The sequence below is a fragment of the Lynx rufus genome, unplaced genomic scaffold, assembly GCF_022079265.1.
Source record: "Lynx rufus isolate CCGP_SWC_20201006 ecotype Redwood Valley unplaced genomic scaffold, mLynRuf1.p SCAF_5, whole genome shotgun sequence".
In the NCBI taxonomy this organism is placed as follows: Eukaryota; Metazoa; Chordata; class Mammalia; order Carnivora; family Felidae; genus Lynx; species Lynx rufus.
The window spans coordinates 87,544,099-87,567,424 of record NW_025814867.1 but is presented as its reverse complement, the minus strand read 5'-3'; the positions used below and the strand labels follow the sequence as shown (position 1 = coordinate 87,567,424).

Below are 23,326 nucleotides of genomic sequence, written 5' to 3'. Positions count from 1 at the left end.
TTACTAGTTAGTAACAATAAAAAAGCACTAAGAACAACAAAGAAAAAGCATTACATTCTTTGTACTTTCTTTAAAGGTGTAGGATATTCTTAGGACTCCTCATTCTTCAAAATTCTGAAATCTGTCTTTTTATTTGAAAAATAAAGCTAACCCCTACTTCAGACTATTGTCTGATTTTTTACAATAAATCCGAAAAATTCATGAAATTGGAACTGAACATCATAAAATAAATAATTAGGGCTTAAAGCAACAAATCACTGATACAACTGAAATTTATGCCACCATGAACTGTTTTACTAGGGGACAGCAACAGATTTTGGCTTAGATGTGTGTAGTACCTCATGAGAGATTCGCCGTTGTTCAATATATGCCATAAACTGGGAACTGAGGCTGTCTGAGTCCAGGCCCTTGGGCTGTCTCATCTCATCTTCTTCCTCCTCTGCAGTACAGCTGTCGATGTAGTCGATCTGATCCAGATCATGTTCCACTGTCCACACCACACACACACAACAGTCAAATTCAATAGCCAATGAAGACATTCAGTTGTATGCTTTCTTTTTCCCTAACACCTTCTACTCTGAAAGCAGGAGGAATGAGAAGTGCAAATTAGGTAAGCCTTTCTTTTACAGTCCATGGCCACTCACAAAAATAAGTTCCAGAAAAATCTTAGTCCTAATTCACTAAAGAATACAGTAATTGATAGTAATTACAGGACTACAAACCTCTAATATATATATATTTTTTTAATTGTTATTTATTTATTTACTTATTTTTTTGGTTAGCTCTTTACTGTTTTAATTTTTTTTTTTTCCAACGCTTTTTTATTTATTTTTGGGACAGAGAGAGACAGAGCATGAACGGGGGAGGGGCAGAGAGAGAGGGAGACACAGAATCGGAAACAGGCTCCAGGCTCCGAGCCGTCAGCCCAGAGCCCAACGCGGGGCTCGAACTCACGGACCGCGAGATCGTGACCTGGCTGATGTCGGACGCTTAACCGACTGCGCCACCCAGGCGCCCCAGCTCTTTACTGTTTTAAACAAAACAGTTTGAGTTTGTGAGACAAAGAGAAGAAGAATTTTTAAACATGAGAAGTTACATCTTCTTTTAGATTTTTTTCCCTCACGTTTTAGCTTTGGGGCTTAATTATATATCTTCAAGGAACTGGGAGGCAGAAAACCTAACACAGTCAAGTCAAAAGGAAGGATAGGAGGAAAGTGAACTTAGAGATAAAGAAACAGATACTGACTACTGTTTCTCTTTCTGTAACTGTTGTCCACAATTAGAACAATGATGTTCTTATTTAGAAATTTATCTTCTAGAGCTCAGCAATGTAGACATTTGGTAGCAGTTTGTAGCAGCAATCATTCGAGAATTTTTGCTTCTCAAAATGCTTTGGGGTGAGAAAAGGCATTTAAGTAAGATATAGCCCCATCATTATATATTCTAATACATTTGGGAGTGCTCCATTATTTTTAAGTTTAAAAAGTAACCTTATTTTAATGATTTTATTTTTAAGTAATCTCTACACTCAATGTGGGGCTTAAACCTATAACCCTGAGATCAAGAGTTTCATGCTCCACCAACTGAGCCAGCCAGGCACCCCAAAAAGTAACTACTTTTAAAAACTATTTAAAATGGCACACTAGAAAAAAAAAAACTTACTACTAAACTTTCTAAAGTTTCTCCAGAAACTAAATCCCAGCCATTACTGTATGATGTTCTATTTCTATAGATTGCCCAAAAGTTGTAGTTGCTGGGAATAATGAACTCGGAGAAAGCTATTTGTTTTCAGATTCAATTATTTCTAAATAATTCCATAACTGCAATTGATATAAAAATGAATTTTGAGTTATTAGAGTTATAATAATAGGTAAAAGGATGAAAAGGTTACAAGTCTATATCCAAATTATAAACCAGGTACATAAATGTATTTTTTTCAATGTGCTACAATTTGTGTAACTAAATCAATGATTAAGTCATTATGACTACTTCCCAAGAAAGCAACATCACTTTTTCATACTACCTAGGCCAGTGCAGTCCAAAAGAAACAGAATGCAAGCCATAAAAGTGAACCCACATAAGTAGTTAAAAATTATCTACTAGCCACATTTTAAAAAGGTGATATTAGTTTTAATAGTATATTTTACTTTGTCCAATATATCTAAAGTATTATTACAGCATATAATCAATAGAAAGTATTACTGATATTTTACATTCTTTTTTTTTTCATGCAAAGGCTTCATAATCCAATCTGTATTGGTTTATGTACACTTACAGTACATCTTAATTTAGAAAGGCCTTATTTCAAATAACCACATGTAGCTAGTGGCTACCATACTGGACAGCATAGATTAAAAAAAAAAATTATTTTAAGTCTGAAATGAACTAAAGGGAAAGAGAGCTCATGTGGAAGCAAGATTAAAAAGAAAACTACTAAAATGTGAATGGAATGGTAAGTAACAGGAGTAAAAAAGAATATAAAATGGTAAGGAAACAAAAAGAGAGCAAGCCACTTAACTGAAATCATCATTCAAGGATGAAAGCTCTTAGGAAAACATACAGATGGCTAACAGACACATGAAAAGATACTCATCATCACTTATCATCAGGAAAATGCAAATCAAAACTACAATGAGATATCACCTCATACCTGGCAGAATGGCTAAACAACAACACAAGAAACAACAGATGTTGGTAAGAATGCGGAGAAAAAGGAACACTTGTGCACTCTTGGTGGGAATGCAAACTGGTGCAGCCACTGTGGAAAACAGGACGAAGGTTCCTCAAAAAGTTAAAAATAGAACTACTCTATGATCCAGCAATTGCACTACTGGGTATTTACCAGTACCCAGTTTATGTTTATAGCAGTCTTATTTTTTGCTCCCTCTCTATGTTATTATTTACAATAGTTTACAGCATTATTTACAATAGCCAAGATACGGAAGCAGCCCAAGTGTCACTGACAGATGAATGGATAAAGGAGATGTGCTATATATACACAATCAAATATTATTCAGCTATAAAAAAGAATGAAACCTTGCCATCTGCAATGACATGGATAGAGCTGCAGAGTATAATGCTAAGCAAAATAAAGCCAAAGACAAATATCATACGATTTCACTCATATGTGAAATTTAAGAAACAAAACAAAGGGAAAAGGGGGAAGGGGGAGAGAGAGAGACAGAAATTAAGAAACAGACTCTTAATTACAGAGAACAAACTGATGGTTACCAGAGGGGAGGTGGGTGGGGGAGATGGGATAAACAGGTGTTGGGGATTAAGAAGTACACTTGTCGTGATGAGCAGAGGGTGATATATGGAAGTGTTGAATTACTACACTATACACCTAAAACTACACCTGAACACCTAAAACATATAGTAATACTGTATGTTAACTAAGTGGAATTCAAATAAAAGCTTAAAAAAAAAGATGAAAGCTCTTACAAATGGATTTCTAGAAAACCAAAATAATATCTCCATTATAGCTGGCCCTCAATATTTAAACCTTAGGATTTGGGAATTCAAACTAAAGCAAGATTGAATAGAATGCTAAAATCAAGAGTCTGCCTCAGAAGCCCAAAGTAGAAATAGCTGTGACTGTTAATGAGCTATTAAAAAAAATGACAAATTAAAAAAAATTAATTCCAATTATAAATTTTTAAATACCAAAATAAAGACAACTTGGATTTAGATGCCCCTGAAGAACACAATTCCAGATGAACGCAAAGGTATATGTCAAGAAGCACATCGAATTGAATTCCTGGAAGTGGTCAAATAATGACCACAGAGAGAATACACAAACAAAAGGAGTAGATGTGAAAAAGACCACTTAAAAAATCGGAATAATTACAAAGGCTTTGGCTGTCACGAGGAATCATGCCTACCTCCACCATTTGTTACTACTAAACTGCTGCGATTCTCCTGGTACTGGCTTTCTCTTCGTAGTCTTTGTTCTTTAGTAATTTCTGCTACTCGAAGAGGCAGATCTGAAAATTCATCTGTAGGCTTAAAAAAAATAGCAGTAACATTTAAACACATTTCAAACTTTAAACAACACAGTATTTAAAGCGTGGACACAACATAAGCTCACTAAAATTTATATTTAAGAAGAAACAGCAAAAAAGTTCTGGAGTGGTGGTGGTGATTGTTTTTCAACAGTATGAATATACTTAAGAATGGTTAAAATGGTCCGTTTTATGTTACGTATATTCGACTACAATTAAAAAGAGATGAGAAATTATATATGACTATAAATAAACATGAATTTAAAGTATCTACACAGATATCTGTGTGGATACAGATATAATTATGTACACACCCACTCACACACAAGTAATTCCAAGTTACAAATGGGCTGTGGTCTGAAGTTGATTTGTTTGGGGATGAGTGAAACAATGTTACAAATGGGAGGTTATCAGTCTTGTTAACAAAAGCTTATTTCATCAGTTAGCCCAATTTAGAGCTAAAATATTCTACCTTTTAATTTAAAGAGGGAAAGCATAATAAAATTTAACACAGGAGAAAAAAGATATAATTAGCTAAGAAAATTATTTATCTTGAGCATGTTAATAGTCTTCACTAAGGTTCTTGCCTCATTACCCATCAGCCTGTAGTCCTATTTTCTCATCTCTCAGCATCCCTTCTACCACCTCTGCTCAAGGTTACCCAGTCTGGCAAATTTTAGTCTTCAGTTGTAATTGGCTCATTTGGATTTGCCGGATATTAAGCCTATTTCGTTTTCCAGGATATTAAGCTATTTATAAATACAAAACAATGAAGTAACAAACATGTAAAACACTTGGTAAAAAGACAGCAAAGAAACAAAATATCATTTCTGAATGGTAGCTCTCTGTGGGATTTTTTTCCTCTCTTTTGGCTTTTCTATATTTTACATAATGAGAAACTGAATTCAATTAAGAATCTTTCCATTTTCATCATTTTATTGCCTCCTAGGGGTCAGAACACGCAGAATAGAAGAAACACTTACTTCATTTCCTGACCATCTCTTATCACCACTGTCCACACTATTGAAACCTGAATCAAGAGCTCCATAAGGGCGTCCTGAGTACATTTCTTCATGGCTGCCAAAAAAGAGTCTGGCTGTTACTGGGAAGTTTGAGGTTTTAAAATTAACATCTGAAATAAACCGAATGCAATTTTACTAATAAACATTATCTCATGCCAGTTAGTGATTTAACTTCCTTAGAACTAAATCGGCATTCCTTTAAAAGTTTTTTTTTTTTTTTTAATGTTTGTTTATTTTTGTGAGAGCAAGAGAGACGGAGTGAGCGGGGAATGAACAGAGAGACAGAGGGAGACACAGAATCTGAAACAGGCTCCAGGCTCTGAGCTGTCAGCACAGAGGCTGACGTGGGGCTCAAAGCCACAAACCATGAGATCATGACTTGAGCTGAAGTCGGACGTTCAACCGACGGAGCCACCCAAGTGCCCCAAATGGAAATTCTTTTAACTTTTTAATATGAAAAATTCCAAATTAAAACAAATAGAATAGCATAATGTATATCAGTATAAGAATATAGTAGCACTCATCCAGCTTCAAAAATATCAACCTACTGCCATTCTTGTTTCATCCATGCTACTAACCCATTCACCATGCCTCCCTCAATTCTTATTTTTAACAGCACTTTTTAAGGTAAAATTCATATACACTGAAATGCACACACCTTAAGCTACATACTTGACAAATGAATACATCTTTGTAATATACACCTCTCTCATGATATAAGACATTTCTACTTTGCCAGAAGATTCCCACTCATTCCTTACCAGTCAATTCCCCTCACCACGCTACAGGGTGCTCCTAAGAGATAACCACTATTCTAATTTTTTTTCACCTTAAATTCGTATGGAAGGCAGAGTAACAGTCCCCAAAGATGTCCAAGACACAATCTCTGGAACTATGAATACGTTACTTTACATGGCAAAGAGGAATTAAGATTGAAGATAAAAATAAAACTGCTAATCAGCTGATCTTAAAATAGGGAGATTATTGTGAATTATTTGAATGGGCTCAATGTAATCAAAAGGGTCCTTAAAAGTAGAAGAGGGAGGCAGAAGAGGAGGCCAGTGTAATGCAATGCTGGCTTGAAGATTACTCTCGGTCAAGAGTCAAGGAATGCAGACAGCCTCTCTGTAGAAGCTGAAAAAGGCAAGGAAATGTATCTTACTCAGAGCCTGCAGAGAAGAACAAAGTTCTGCCAGTATTTTGATTTTAGCCTCATGAGACCAAGATTTAGACCTTGAACCTACAAAACTGTAAGATAATAAATTTGTGTTTAAAATCAAAATTTGTGGTAATTCATTATGGCAGCAATAAGAAATTAATACAATTAGTTTTACTTATTCCAAAACTCATAAAAATGGAATCATATGTAATTTTTTTAATTTTGCTTTTTTTGGCTCAGCATCATGTCAGTGAAATTCTTGATGGTTTTACCTTCAAATATAATGGATAAATTATTTGTTATGTGTAGGCTTAACTTTTTAAAAACATTGCCAATCTGTTTTTGAAAGGAGCTATATTATTTTGCATTCACCCAGCAACATATTTGAGTTCCACCTGCCCACACTTGTGTTGTCAATCTTTAATCTTAGCTATTATGGTAGGTGAAAAGTGGTATCTCACTGCAGTTTTAATTTGTATCTCTCCAATGACTAATGATATCGAGTATCATTTTGTGTGCATGTCGGCCATTCATTTACCTTCTTTTTGTGAAATGTTCATTCTTTTGCCCATTTCAAAATACATCAGTAATCTCAAAAATAGTTTGCTAAGAAGCCATACACCAAACACTACATAATACTTGATTCCATTTATATGAAACTCTAGAAAAGGCAAAACTGTATCAACAGAACACAGGGCAGTAGTTGCCTGGGGTTGAGTTACCTACTGTAAAGTGGAAAATGGTTGATGGAAATGCTATAGACCTTGACTGTGTTGATAATTTCATGACTGCATCCATTTGCCAAAATTCACTGAACCACACACTTAAAATGGATAGATTTTATTATTTGTATATTATACCTCAACAAAGCAGTTAAATCTGCCAAATTCTTATGTTAAAGTACATGTCCCATTTTTACAATTCTATAAGCAACGTATGAGAACACTGGTTGCTCCACATCCTCAATAAACATTTGGTGGTGTCAGTTCTTTTACGTTTATTTAATTTGAAGAGAGAGAGAAGAGGGCAGAGAGACAGGGAGAGAGAGAATCCCAAGCAGGCCCCGTGCTATCAGCACAGAGCCTGACGCGGGGCTTGACCTCACAAATCATGAAATCATGATCTGAGCCGAGATGGAGGGATGGATGCCTAACTGACTGAGCCACTCAGGTGCTCCACTGTTGTCAGTTTAAATTTAGTCATTCTAGTGAGTGTGTAATGATGTCTTGTGCTGTAATTTACATTTCCGTGATGATTAATGATGTTGAACACTTTTTGGGGTGCTTAGTGATCACTGGTGTATCTCTCTTTGTTAAATACCTACTCAAGTCTTTGTCCAATTTTTAAGTTTCTTTATTTATTTTGAGAGAGAGAAAGAGAGAGAGAATAGGGAAAGAGGCAGAGAGAGAGGCAGAGACAGAATCCCAAGCGGGCTCTGTCCTGTCAGTGCACAGCCCAATACAGGGCTTGATCTCAGGAACCATGAGGTTATGACCTGAGCCGAAATCAAGAGTCAGATGCTTAACCAACTGAGCCACCCAAGCGCCCCTACTGAACAGTATTTTAAAACATTATGTATTTTTTTCAAAAAAAAAATACAGATTTCTAGAAGATATTGTTCTACATAATATATATTCTATCAAGTGGCCGAGATATGCTTACTATTACTGAGAAATTTTTCATAAAGAGAATTAATAGAATCTTTGCAATATGCTATCATTTTCTTTCTCTTCTTTATTTGCTACCTTTAGCTTCTCCACATACTTGCTCTTGCTCAGAGCTTAAACTGGTAAGATTAAAGTGAGACATATAGGTTTACCAATTCTCAGGTTGGCTCAGGATTTTCTTGGTTTTAGCACTTTGAGTCCTGTGTCTCAGGAAAACCCTTAGTCACAAGTAAACCAAGATACATGGTCACCCTATATATAAATATGGCCTTCAGGAGACCTAGCAGAGTTCTGCCAGCCAGGCTCCAGTGATGCCCTGTCAGAAAGCCCAATCTCCCTAATAAACCACCTAGAACAACATGGACTCAAGTGTGGAAATGCCTCTTCTGTAGCAGGAATGTGAACTGTGAGTCACTACAGTGCAGTGAGGGGCACAAAACATAGCAAGTTTTATAGTTTAACAGATCTGGACTGGCAACTTGGCACCATCATTTACTAGCTATGTGACTTTAATTAACTTGCTTAACTTCTCTCAACTTCTGTTTCCTCATCACTTAAAGGGGGGTGGGGGAAAGATTAACAACACCTACCTCATAGATTTGCCATAAAGACTGAAAAAATATAAGCTAAGGATTTGTACAAATCCTATTATAAAGCACTAAATAAAAGTTTATTATTATTATTTCTATAAAGAACATAACCTTCAGAGAGTATTTGCTGTTATAACAAGTCACTACATCTGCTTCATTTGAGTTTAGTTCACCAAACATTTACTGAATGTGACACAGTGTTCTAGATGCTAAGAATATTGAGTATGGAAAAAGGACAATCATTGCTTTCACAACAAGCTCAGGCTTGTTGGAGAGAATTAATCCTGTTACTGGGGCTGCAGAAGCAGGACTTTTCTTAGTCCTGCTTACTGCTTAACTTAGTCTTTCCTCACTGCCATATTACCATAAATAAATAAATAAATAAATAAATAAATAAATAAATAAATATGTTTAGTCTGTAATATAAAGTTGGTGAAAATCATCTCAGAAAAAAAGTACAGGTCACTATAGATCACTAAGGAAAAATACATGTGCCACTCTGTAAAACATAAAAGTTATCCTAACAGTGCAACTTGCTAAAAGAGTTGGAAATACTTACATCTAGAAATAAAATGACTTAAGGAAGATTGTGTGCTGTTTTTATATTACACACAAGTAGTCAGAAAGTTACATCTAAGGATTTGAAAAGTACCACAGCATCTAATTTGTACTGAATACCTGAAGAGCTACAGGATTAATAAAAATTCTCTTTAGCAAGACCGGACTCTTAGGACGAAACTAGTCCTAGATCATAGTAGACAGCTAGTAATTATAATGCCTAATATTTACAGACTTTATGGTCAGCCAAGCACTTTCAGAAATAGGTCATTCAATCCTCAGAACTACTGTTAGGGTATCAACAGGGTAAATACAGATCATGTTGAAGAAACTGAAGTCCAGAGGGGTTAAGTGAACTCTAGAACTTTCCAGTAGTACAGGTACCCAAGAGTATAGACATTCTGACTCCATCACAGCATTTGAATAAAGGTACTGCTAACTACAATGCAGTTTCACTAATTTTTACCTCAATAAAAGAGACATGAAGGTATAATGTTCCATTCACTGCTGCATGAGAAGTTGAAGGAGGTATTTTATTCATATGTATATATGTATATGTATTCATATATATATATATATATATATATATATATATAAAATAATTTCTAGGACATTCTGAAACAATTACAAACAAAGTAACATACCTCCAGAAAAAATGGAAAATATAGAATACAGATTAATTCAGTGAGCATAATGAGGGGTTATTATAGGGATTAGGAGATATCAGATCTATAATTACCAATCCTTTGGAAAAACAAGACATGATTATGCTATTTAGACTTTCCATTTAGGATACATTTCTCCATGGATTTAATCCTTTTATCTCTTTGCAAATATACATGTCTCTTGCCAGTTTTTTTAAATATATATAAGCTTAATGTTTTTAAAGTATTATAATGAGGATTCTTCTATTAAAAAAAAATTAGGGGCACCTGGGTGGCTCAGTCGGTTGGGCGTCCGACTCTTGATTTCAGCTTGGGTCATGATCCCAGGGTTGTGGGACTGAGCCCTATGTTGGGCTTTGTGCAGAACATAGAGCCTGCTTAGAATTCTCTCTCTTTCTTTCTCTCTCCCTCTCTCTCTCTCCCTGCCCCCTTGTACCCCTCTCCCATGCTCATGCTCTTTCTCCCTCTAAAAACTCCAAACAAAAAAATTAGCCCAAGATCAATTAGTCCTCAAGACTAAGAACTGAATGGCTGAGAGAAACAGGTTCTGCAATTAGCACTACAGGCCTCAATCAAAGCTCATTATTCTGATAGATGTGGACGCTGCCTCCTTAGTCTTTGGGCATACCCTCACGTACAGGTCTCCAGTAGACAGCATTCACTGCCTTACACTCCAATCTCAGAGGCAGCAGTAGCAATTTATGTTTCTACTCACTAGCTCAGGAGAGAAAAATTTTTCCGTACCAAAGATTATTAACACCACGGGGGAAAATAAAAGCTACGTTAATTTATTGTACATTTTTCTTTCCCTCCCTCCCTTCCATTCTTTTTTAAACAGCAATTACGAACTTTATTATTTTTTTTAATGTTTTATTTATTTTTGAGAGAGAGAGAGAGAGAGCAAGAGAGTGAGCATGGGCGGGAGAGGGGCAGAGAGTGAGGGAGACACAGAATCCCAAGCAGACTCCAGGTTCCCAGCTGTCAGCACAAAGCCTGACACGGGGTTTGAATCCACGAGCCATATGATCATGACCTGAGCCGAAGTTGGATGCTTAACTGACTCAGCCACCCAGGTGCCCCTATTTGTTGTACATCTTTCACGAGTACAGGACTAGAACACATTTAATGAAAATCTTGAATAGGAAAAACAAAACTTTTTTCAATAAATATGACAAGAGTTCTATGTTATAAGCAATTAACCAAGGTAGGAGGAAAAAGAAATGAAGAAAGAAAAGGATATAATGAATAGAGAAAATTTTAAAATTCTTGGCAATAATGGTCTGGGTCCCTTCATATTCTTCCCACTGTCAAAGTCCTTCCTCCAAGAGAGGCCTAGACTAGCACAGAGTATGCCAGACCTAATCCCTACCATCTGTCAAAACCTTTTCTGTCTTCCTTGACATCACATACCTGCTTTTAGTCTTCTTAGAGTTAAAAGTGTTAGAACTAAGATATTCTTGTGGAAATCTTTCCTGGGTATATATGATATTGGTTAATTTCTCCTGTGTGTTTGAATAAGTATACTAAAACTTGTATTGCTGTATGCTTAAACAACCAGATTAGAGCTAGTATTTTAAATATCCTTCACAGTGTCTATGTAAATCTTCAATCTAATAGCCAAAGCAAAAAAAAAAAAAAAACCCAGAATGTCACCATAAAGTTGTTTTTGATGACTTTAAGCAGAGGTAGGTTAGGAGGGAAATAACATCTGTGTGACCAAACGGACTATTAATTCCTTCAACAAATATTTGCTGAGTGTCTACTGTCTGTGCCAAACACTCAGGTGAACTAGGGATACAATGGTAAAGAAGAAAGACACCATCTGTGGCAAAGGGCAGGGATCAAGTCCCTTTGGAGTAATACTTAATTTACTTGAGAAATCAGGTTCTGAATTTTCAGATAGCTTGAGATTACTCCTTTACACCATCAACACTTAAATATTTAATTCCAATAATTTCTGATGAAAAAAAATTTAAACTGTAATGCCTATATCCCTTTATTGGAAATGACATGTCTAATATATTTTAGCATTTTCTTTATGAGCATCAATTATTGTATTGTGCTATAACATAGTAATTACAAAATATCACTGAAATATGGAAGGTTCTTTGCATATATGCCTACTGGTGTCAAGTTGCTATGTTTTTAGTGTGTCTTGCTTTTAAGTATCTTATTAAAATTATGCAATGTGGGGCGCCTGGGTGGCGCAGTCGGTTAAGCGTCCGACTTCAGCCAGGTCACGATCTCGCGGTCCGTGAGTTTGAGCCCCGCGTCGGGCTCTGGGCTGATGGCTCAGAGCCTGGAGCCTGTTTCCCATTCTGTGTCTCCCTCTCTCTCTGGCCCTCCCCCGTTCATGCTCTGTCTCTCTCTCTGTCCCAAAAATAAAAAATAAACGTTGAAAAAAAAAAAAATTATGCAATGTATCATATTGATTAAAAAAAGAATATAACAGACATAACTTTTAAAACAGGATGGAACATTAATATCTTTAAAGCCCCTTGATGCCTCTTTCATACCAAATCTTCCTTCCTCTTAGAGTTAACCATTAACTTGAATCTTTTAACATGTGTCGCTTTTTAAGTTTAATTTTTTCCTTCAAATTACTTTTTGTACTTTTAATATGCCTGCTTTTACAAACTCTATCCAAACAGAAATTTGTTAATCTGTTTTAGACAAGGATATGAGAAGCAAGCTCATCAGGACTGTGCTTTTATGTAAAACACGACAGGTTCTAAGAGAAAGCTGGAGGGGATCTCTTTTGAATAAGGCCTTGATGGAGACATCCATTTTGCCTGTTTAAAGGCTTTTTGAATTTAATTCCTGCTACTTAAGATTGTTCCAGATGGCTGAGAATGCCAAGGAGATAACCTTCTAAATCAGGTGTTATGTAGCCAAAGGATTCAGACTAAAAGATACTGAAAGTATTATTAATGGTCATCAAATCCAAACTCTTCATTCCCTATTGAAAAAAATGAAGCCCCAAAAGTCTGAATGAGTTGCTTTAAGTCATAGAGCTAGTTAACAGCAGAGCCAAGGTCAGCATTCCAGTCACTCAGATCACTGGTTTTCAACTGGGAACCCCTGCAGGGGATATTTGGCAATGTCTGGAGATATTTTTGTTTGTCACTTTGGGAGGGTGCTACAGAAGCCAGGAATACTGATAAACATCTTCTGAATTATAGGACAGCTTCTCACAACAAAGAATTATCTTGCCCAAAATATCAACAGTACTGAGATGGAGAAACCCTGACTTAGAACTACACTTTGTCAGATCTGTGTAATCAACTGTTTACTTAATACAAGTATTCTGAGAAAAAGTGTCAAAATAGATTATTTCCTTTTAGTTAAGCATTCAGGCAGACTTATGGTCCGGTTTGATTCCCTGTGACATGGAACATGTTAAATAAAGAAATAGAACATACTCACCAGGAGCCAAAACCCAAGGGTCTCCTATCATAATCTGGCAGATCTGGAGCAATCTTACAAGCCTGTATGTTCAGGTACTTAAATATGTGGACTTTGCCTTTTATACATATCTAAAAAAAATAACATAAATGCAACCAAATTATTACTCATCTGAAATATATGTATCCCTTTCTAAAAATCATAATCATCTTTTTATTTAAAGTATATTAGAAATAGAAGGTATTTCTAGCAACCATATATAGTGATATTAAAAATCTAACACTACATTATAACATATTATTTGTTATTTTATGCGTTTATGTGATATATATACACACACACACACACACACACACACACACACATACATTTTTAGTTTCTAGTCATGAATAAGTTTCAGTAACATATAAAATAAATAACTTATGATTATAAATACTGCTAGAATACCAAGTAAACTTATCACACTGATTAGTTAGGTACAGTCAGGAATTTAAAGCATTGCTCTCCATGGATTATACTGGCAACTTTTGCTTTTAGAAATCCAGCAATCATATACAATTATGCTTTGAATCCTACTTTCTGTAAGACAGAAAAGCAGGAAATGATTAAATATTAAAGTTGTATTTCTGTTGACAAGTAAAAATATAAATTCTTTAGGATTATGAGATCCTTCTACAGTTATGAAGTTTACTCATAAAGCTTTAGAGTTGCCATTCAGAGGTTTGAACAAGACCACGAATCAACTGTAGAGTACAAACTCTATAGTGAAAAATACACACTGGTGAAGTTGTTCAGATTATAGGATGTCTGGAATCTATGTATGAAACTACCTTATAATTACTTTATTATTAGTTTCATTATCAGCCACTGATAAACAAATGACCAAATTGATTAAATGAGGAACTTAAAGATTTTAGAAAATAAAAAGGTACAAAAATGATGTTTAAAAGAAATGTACTGATAATCCTTAGTTCTGAAAGCCAAATATTTTTATTTGTGTCTAGCATTTACATTGGCTACATTCAAGTCTTACTAGAAAGAAATTAACTCAAATTTTATTAGAAAAACTTCAAGGAAAAACACTTCAACTTAAAAAAAAAAAAAGTCAATTCAATGAAAGGAAAAAAACATTCTGGAAACATTACCTGTCCTCCATCCCATTTATTCAAGACTTCTAAAGAATGCCTATGTGTGTGAATTTACTTTAAAAGAACTTCATTTCCAACAAAAAAGATAAATGCATAGAACTTCAAGTTTTAAGTTCACCCTTTGTCAAAAAAGTTCACAACATCCTTCAAATCCACTATAGTTTACCTGTGCAGGAGGAGACTGTAGTGGATTGTTATCTAGGGTGATCATCTGTAGGTGCCTGAGGTTCCGATAACAAACGGGGATTGTTGTAATTTTATTGCAGGAGAAGTCGAACCGTATCAAAGGCAACTCTGCCAGCTCTGCCGGGTGATAAGATGGGAATGAACAATTAATAATATTTCAAAACTAGGCAAGTTTTTAAAAATTTTTTTTAACATTTATTCATTTTTGAGACAGAGAGAGATAGAGTGAGAGTGGGGGAGGGGCAGAGAGAGAGGGAGACACAGAATCCGAAGCAGATTCCAGGCTATGAGCTGTCAGCACAGAGCCTGATGTGGGGCTTGAACCCACGAACTGTGAGATCATGACCCAAGCTGAAGTCAGATGCCTAACCGACTGAGCCACCCAGGCACCCCAAAACTAGACAAGTTTTATGGGAGCTTCTAATTAAATACAGTGAATTTAATGTATTTATCTCCATTCTTTCTTAACAATGAACTGATACTATAAAATGAAATCTAGTTACTTACAGATGGGAATACTAATAAAAAGCAAGCTATGTGACCACTCACAGAACTAAAGAACCAGAGGCTGATACCACAGAAACACAGGCATAACCAAGGAATTAGATGATAATCTGTACAAAAAACAAGTGCCTAAGTCCCCAACCTCAACTCACGTAGCTAGGGCACTACTCCTTTCCAATCACCACAGAAGTCAACAACTTATTCTCTAGTGAAACTGAATCAGAAGGCTTTGAACTCAGGAAGTTTAGGCACAATGGAAAGTCAGGATGATGAGGTGCTCGTTGAAAATGAAGGCTTTAAGAGAAAGTCTTACACAATGATGAGACCTCAGCGCTTTCCTACCCAACCCCAACCCATCCCAGCCCTAGTATCTGAATAATCTCCCTCCCTTATCCATGGGGGATATGTTCCAAGATCCCCAGTGGATGCTGAAACCAGTTAGTACCAAACCCTATATATACCATGATTTTCCCTATATATACCATGATACATACCTGTATATGTATACATGATAAAGATTAATTTATAAATTAGGCACAAGAAATAAACAAGAATAACTAATAATAGAATACTTATAACAATGTAGTGTAATAAAAATTATGTAATTATGGTCTCTCTCTCTCTCTCTCTCTCTCTCTGCTAGAAAAAGAGGAAGGAATCAGCCATAGGTATATAAAAAAACTAAGCAAATAAAAAAAAGAAATTATTAACTCCAGAAAAACAACAACAATAAAAAAAAATAAATGAAATCAGGGTGCCTGGGTGGCTCAGTCAGTTAAGCGTCCAACTTCGGCTCAGGTCATGATCTCACCGTTCGTGAGTTCTAGCCCCGTGTTGGGCTCTGTGCTGACAGCTCAGACCCTGGAGCCTGCTTCGGATTCTGTATCTCCCTCTCTCTCTGCCCCTCCCCCACTTGTGCTCTGTCTGTCTCTCTCAAAAATAAACAAACATTAAAAAATTTTTTTAAAAATGAAATTAGTACATCAACTGAATTGGCAGGGACCAATATTCATATAGTTATAATAATGTAAATAATAATGCTTTGATCAGAAGTTGTGATAAAACTATACTGGGAAGACAATAGGAGGGAGGTGAGAGTTTTTGGATGATGGTGATAGTGTGTAAGGAAGTGAAATCCTCATCTACCACAATGGGAAGCTCACATTAAATGTCAAAATGGATAAATCGAGCAAAGCTCTTAAAGGCACATCATTTAGAAATATGTCAAAAAATGCCAGTGGAAAGAGTCAAAGGCAGAGAAGGCAGATGCTTCTAAACATTAAAGCTGGGGAGGGGGATAGCTGAGGCAGAGGAATGCTATTATTGATTTTAAACTTTTTTTTTTTTTTGGTATTTGTTTAAAATTTTTTTTTAATGTTTTTATTTATTTTTGAAGGAGACAGAGAGAGAGAGAGACAGAGCATGAGCAGGGGAGGAACAGAGAGAGAGGGAGACAGAGAATCCAAAGCAGGCCCAGGCTCTGAGCTGTCAGCACAGAGCCCAATTGTTTTGTTTTTTTTGTTTTTTTTTTTAATTTTTTTTTTTCAATGTTTATTCATCTTTGGGACAGAGAGAGACAGAGCATGAACGGGGAAGGGGCAGAGAGAGAGGGAGACACAGAATCGGAAACAGGCTCCAGGCTCTGAGCCATCAGCCCAGAGCCCGACGTGGGGCTCGAACTCCCGGACCGCGAGATCGTGACCTGGCTGAAGTCGGACGCTTAACCGACTGCGCCACCCAGGCGCCCCGCAATTGTTTTTTAGTATTTGGGTTAGCACCTGGTGTTATATGGAAGTGTTGAATCACTATATTTGTACACCTGAAACTAATCTTACACTGTATGTTAATTAAGTGGAATTTATTATTATTTTTTTTAATGTTTGTTTATTTTTAAGAGAGAGAGACAGAGACAGGGCATGAGCAGAAGAGGAGCAGAGAGAGGGGGAAACACAGAATCCAAAGCAGGAGCCAGGTTCCAAGCTGAGCTGTCAGCACAAAGCCCAATGCAGGGCTTGAACTCATGAACCGTGAGATCATTACCTAAGCCAAGTTGGACGCTTAACTGACTGAGCCATCCAGGTGCCCCTAAACTTCTTGAATATTATTTGACTTTCTGAATGATATACTATTTTATAACAATTAAAATTTAAAATCAAAATGGCAATACAACTAAAGACACTAATATCTACCAAATTGTAAAATGTCAGAGACCACCACTTACAATGAACTTCCACACTAACTTGTATAGCTACTGAAATAAAGCTTTCCTGCCATCTCAGTTTAGCTGAATATGCTGAAATTATAAGATAAGCTAATAGAAAACTATTTAAAATTATTTGTGTGACTCACCATTTTCTTGGGAATACACCTTCAAAATCAGATAGAGAAATAAATTAGATGATAAAACTATTAGACTGCAATTGTCATCTAAAACCCCAAATTTTCATTTTCACTAAAATCCCAATGTTTTCATTAAATGATCTTATATGAAGTCAGTATTATTGCGTTAGTAAGCTTTTAAAGATCAACATAGTAGATGAGTCCCACTACATACTACCTACTACTACTCTACTGAGTAGAAGGGTAATCTTGGATTGAAATTTGGGGTTGTAAGGTCTGTGCCATGATTTTGTTCAGCTCTGCTGAGGGCCTTCATTCACATTCCTGAGAGGGTAGAAAGCAGGCCCAAGAGGAAATGAGGAAGGCTCTGAAAATACAAGGTGAAAAGTTTACCAGGCTAAAGCGACTGAGAGGAAAGTTAAGCAGGATTTTGGCTAGTGCGATTACAGTAGGGTGTATAAAAGTAGACTGAAAAATCACTTTATGAGACATTTTCACATCCATAATGTCAAAGCTACACTAGTATGTTAGAGCTAAAAATCATATTGGGTCATACTGGTGTTAACATTTGGATTCTAGAATGAAGCAAAAGCATCATTAGTCAATTCAATATTTACTATACACTGTAAGTCATGTTTTATAGCAGAACCTAGAGCACCAATGTCACGAAAATACCTTCTAAAGGATAGAGTTAAGGGAAAGTGGATGGGAGTACAGATGACACAAGAGTTGCCATGAGCTGATAACTACTGTAGTTGGATGAATCACTGCTCTCATTTATATATGAAATTGTCCATAATAAAATTAAAGAAATATATACTCTGATCTAATAAAATAATAGTTCTCCCCATTTTCATTTCCTTTTATAAAGCTTTTTCTTTCATGAATTCATATTTTGAAGGCTTGATAAATTATACCTAATTTGTATAATCATTTTTATCACTCAAATACATATACCAGAGCTTACAGTGAGCCTAAGATAACCAGCCTCCCAGTGCAGTTTTTCACTCCATTCATTATTCACTCTACATATCACCTCCAAATGTTCATTAGTCCCTACCTGAATGTTTCCAGGGAAGGATAAAGTAATTAAGTTCAAGTCAAGTCCATTTTAAGTCAGTGCAAAATGTAGGAATGTTTTTCATTATGCTAAAATATCTCATTATCAGAAACATGATATATTTCTCTCAAGTAGTTATGCTTACTGAAACTTCCAGGGAACCTACCCTGAGTTGCTACTTAATTCTGACTAGATCTAAAAATACAATCACTGGTTTATAGTTATTAGAATTTTTCACTGCAGAATCTTTTATTTTTTTAATTTTTATTTTATTTTTTAATGTTTGTTTATTGTTTAGAGACAGAGCATGCACCAGCAGGGGAGGGACAGAGAGACAGAGAATCCCAAGCAGGTTCTGCACTGTCAGTGCAGAGCCTAACTCGAGGCTCAAACCCACAAACCACAAGATGGTGACCTGAACCAAAACCAAGAATCAGCTGCTTAACCAACTGAGCCACCTGTGTACCCCTGAAGAATCTAACTTTTAAAAGTTAGACTGGGTGGCTTAGTCAGTTAAGCAACTGACTCTTGAGTTCGGCTCAGGTCATGATCTCATGTTTGTGAGTTCGAGCACCACATCAGGCTCTGTGCTGCTAGTGTGGAGTCTGCGGTGGATTCTCTCTCTCCTTCGCTCTCTGCCCCTCCCCTGCACATGCCTATTCTCTCCCTCTCTAAAAAGAAATAAACTTAAAATCCACAATGAAACATGTAATAACTAAATCATTATATCTTGAACACTGGCTAGATGTCATCTATCTATCTATCTATCTATCTATCCCAAATGTTTATTTATTTAGCTTTGAGAGATAAAAATGTGCATGAGTGGGGGAGGGGCAGAGAGTGAGGGAGGCAAAGAATTCCCAAGCAGGTTCCATGCCATCAGCACAGAGCCCGACAGGGGGCTCAAACTCATGGACTGTGAGATGGTAACCTGAGCTGAAATCAAGAGTCAGATGCTTAACTGAGCCACCCAGGTGCCCCTGCTGTAACTCTTACATATTTTTGTCTTGTACTTATCAGCTCTGAGAGATCTTTAATATAAAAAGACAAATAACAATAAAACAATTATTTCGGGACACCTGGCTGGCTCAGTCAGTAGAGCATGCAACTCTTGATCTCGGAGTTGTAAGTTTGAGCCCCACGTTGGATGTAGAGATTACTTAAAAACAAAATCCTTAAAAATAAATAAGTAAAAATAAAACAATTATTTCACCATTTCTTACCTTCAGGCAAACGTAATAAGTGATTTCTTCTGACGTTAAGGTCTCTTAGGGCCTCCAAATTACCAACTTGGGAAGGTATTGTTTGAATTTCATTGCAGCTCACATCCTATTTCAAAAAGATATAAAGTAAAGAATTTTTCTAATATTACATTTGTCTGCTTTAAATCATCTGTAAAATGAGGTTAGATAAAGATAATACCTATGGTCTGTCTTAACTGTAAAAAAAATTATGATTCTATGTCCAAGAATAAATCCATAGTTTGTACTAGCATTTAATTTTAAAAACTTATAGGCTTCTGATTTTATAGATATTATATGAATCTACATTAATTTTATGAGAACAAAAATTAAATGACTTAAGATGTGGACAGGAAGCTTAGTATCAGGTCAAATGAAAATTCTAGTGAAAAAGTAAATTAGAAAAAAGTATAAAAACATCTATTTAGGACAATATTTTATTAAAAACAATTTTTTTTACATTTATTTATTTTTGAGAGACAGAGAGAGACAGAGCGCAAGCTGGAGAGGGGCAGAGAGAGAGGGAGACACAGAATCTGAAGCAGCCTCCAGGATCTGAGCCATCAGCACAGAGCCCGATGTGGGGCTCAAACTCACGAACCATGAGATCATGACCTGAACTGAAGTCAGACGCTCAACCGACTGAGCCACCCAGGCGCCCCAATATTTTATTTTATATGTATTTTAATGAGACTGGAAGAAAAAAGCAAAACAATGATAAAAATTATAATGATAAAATTAATTGAAAGGAAATCCTACTTTCAAAATACCAGTTCACCTGCTCAAGAATATAAAAATGCACTGAAGATGACTCAAATCATTCTTTATGAAACTGAAAGTGAGGGGAAAATAGTAAAGGACACATAACTCATAGGCTACAGAAAAAATAGATACTGCCCTATTGGCATTTGATCAAGTTGGTACCAAGACATGTATTATGTAAGCCTTCTGGTATCTTGGTCAACAGTTTGATAACACAGATTCTGAAAAGAGGCTGACTACAGATTCCAAGACTGACAAATTCAGAATTCCATAACTCTGAGACAAGCCACGAAAATGTACAAATCCATGGGGAACAGTAGGAAGTTGTCTAGGTTAATAAAAGCTCCAAGATGCCATATTAACACTTAAAACTCCTCTAGTATATGAGTAAAAAGAAAATATTAATAGACTTAACTATTAGAAAAAACCACTTGCCAAAAACTTCAAACATTATTTTAAAATTTTCCCATAATATTTTTAGAGAAAATAATATTATTTTTACTTTTCCTACCAATTAATGACTGAAGTAGAATCAGTAGCTGTATTTTTTATTCCAATGCTCTGAGCAGCAAAGTTAAAAGGAAAGAGGTTGAAAGGATAGGGAAAATTGAGCCGAGCCAGAAAACAACAGTAATTTATAATATTTCTCTTGGAAAATGTGTATCTTGAAAGATAGAGGTTTACTCTCACTTAAAAATGAAGGGAAACAGGGGCGCCTGGCTGGTTCAGTCAGAGGGGCATGAGACTCTTGATCTCAGGGTCATGAGTTCAAGCCCCACATTGGGTGTAGAGATTACTAAAAAAATAAAATAAAATAAACTTAAATAAAAGGGGGAAATAAAAGAAAGAAGCAATAGATGTTGTAAGAACAGGTTCCACTGAGTGGGAATCAAGAGCTTATTAAAAAAAATTATTTTAATAAAATAAAAAAAAAACCAGGTTCTGAATAAACAAACATACATTTTTGACTTTATTTCCTAGATCTAACTGCCTCTAAATAAATAGTAGTCTAGTATCTAGACTCCAGATTTAACATATTTGTGAATTTTTACATGTGATTGTTTACATTCATAATCCACCTGAAAAAAAGAGAGAGCTACTGTGTGGTCCAGTTAAATTATACATGTATTTTTTGTTCATGATGTCTATCTTTGTTAATAAACCTACATGGAATGATCCTCCCAAATCTCAATGGACATAACTGTATTGAACCATTTCAGAAATATGAAACGTGGGCTCTGGAGTTAAGGTAGATTGGTTTAAAATTCTACCTCAGTTATGGAACCTTGGACAAATTACTTAACCTATCTAAGTGCTAGTTTCTTCAGCTGTAATAAGATGATAAGTATTATACCTAATTCATAATGTTACTATGGTGATTAAATGGGAAAAGTCTCATTCCCATGCCCAGGACATAAGTACTAAAGAGTAACAAGGAGTGGTTCATCAAAGTTAAGCTTCTTAGAAAACAGAAGGCAGTAAAGAATAGCTTACTTTAGAGAGGGAGCTAGGTGCTAGAGATAGCATGTAAGGCAAAAAAAATAAGCCTGATCTTTGCAGTGCCCAGTCCCCGAGAGGGGCTCACCCCAAATCAGAACACTGACGCTATTGAGATTTAATGTAAAAATCTAAATGCATTGTTAACTTATATCTCAAAAGCTTATTAGCATAGAAATCACTTAATATTGGTTAGAGTTTAATTCTGATGACTTTGTCCCATTCCCCGTGGGCCTATTGTACTTTCAGTTCTTGCTTAACTCTGTGCTGAAGCATTGCAGTACTGATCAACCAGCAAAACTTCACTACTGATACCTGGAAAAACTCAAAAAGACACCTTAATATTGAATCTTTCCTTACTACAAAACAGAATATGGTATGACTATGGATACACATACATGTGGAGCAATAAAAAAGTAAAAACTTACAAGTTCTGTTAAATGTCTGAGATGTCCAATTTCTTCTGGAAGTGACACCAATTTGTTATTACTAGCAATTAAGACTTTCAATGGTAAATTACACAAATGTGCTGGCAATGTTGACAGCTGGTTCCGACTAAATGGGTAAGTAGAAGAAGAAAATAATTAGAACCCACCATTCAAGAAAAAAATTTTCATCTTTCCCATCCTATACTCAGTAAAGTGACAAACATTAAGTCATGGAAGGAGCAAACAGGGTATTAGATTTGGGTTCTAGCCTCCATTTCCTCACTTATCAGCTTTGTGGTTTTAGGCATGATATTTAACTTATCTGCTTTTTATAGATTCCTCATCTGTAAATTGAGGATTTTAATCCTTATCTACCTATCCTACAGGGCCCTGTACCATAAAACTCCTTTCTATAATGATGTGCTACATAAACACATATTATCACTTTATTCAAGTTAATTTTATGTAAGATAAAGTAATTTAAAAATACGGTAGGGGCACCTGGGTGGCTCAGTCAGTTAAGTGTCTGACCCTTGATTTTGGATCAGATCATGATCTTATGGTTGGTGAGATCAAGCTCCACATCAGGCTCTGCACTGAGTATAGAGCCTGCTTGGGATTCACTCCCCCCACTCCCCCACCTCTCAAAATAAATAAACATTAAAAAAAAAATAAGGTAGTGGCACCTGGGTGGCTCAGTCGGTTAAGCGTCCGACTTCAGCTCAGGTCATGATCTCGCAGTTCTTGAGTTCAAGCCCCGTCAGCTGTGCTGACAGCTCAGAGCCTGGAGCCTGCTTCAGATTCTGTGTCTCCCTCTCTCTCTGCCCCTCCCCTGCTCATGCTCTGTCTCTGTCTCTCTCAAATATTAAATAAATATTAAATAAACATTAAAAAAAAGGATAGATGACTATCATCCTCTCCCCTTCCTTCTAAAAAAGGGTTATAAACATAAAAGTAGTTGTAATCAATCTACTTCTCTCATCATTACATACATTATAATCAAATGTACATAAATGATTCAAATATAGTTCTATAGTGACAGGTTATGATTTCAAATATATCATGTCAGCTGAAGTATAGAAATCTTTTA

At 35.9% G+C, this 23,326-nt stretch overlaps 1 protein-coding gene across 5 annotated transcripts in view; it reads right to left on the bottom strand.

Annotated features, from left to right (window-relative positions):
* Positions 1–23,326, bottom strand: part of LRCH3 (leucine rich repeats and calponin homology domain containing 3) — a 122,019-nt gene that overhangs the window by 44,168 nt on the left and 54,525 nt on the right. For all 5 annotated transcript variants that reach the window (XM_047099342.1, XM_047099338.1, XM_047099339.1 and 2 more), the window contains exons 3-9: positions 22,237–22,363; positions 19,532–19,637; positions 14,385–14,521; positions 13,092–13,201; positions 4,988–5,081; positions 3,885–4,005; positions 339–487 (exon numbers count right to left, since the gene is read on the bottom strand). In XM_047099342.1, coding sequence (XP_046955298.1) covers positions 339–487; positions 3,885–4,005; positions 4,988–5,081; positions 13,092–13,201; positions 14,385–14,521; positions 19,532–19,637; positions 22,237–22,363 — 844 coding nt within the window. The remainder of the gene's footprint in view (positions 1–338; positions 488–3,884; positions 4,006–4,987; positions 5,082–13,091; positions 13,202–14,384; positions 14,522–19,531; positions 19,638–22,236; positions 22,364–23,326) is intronic.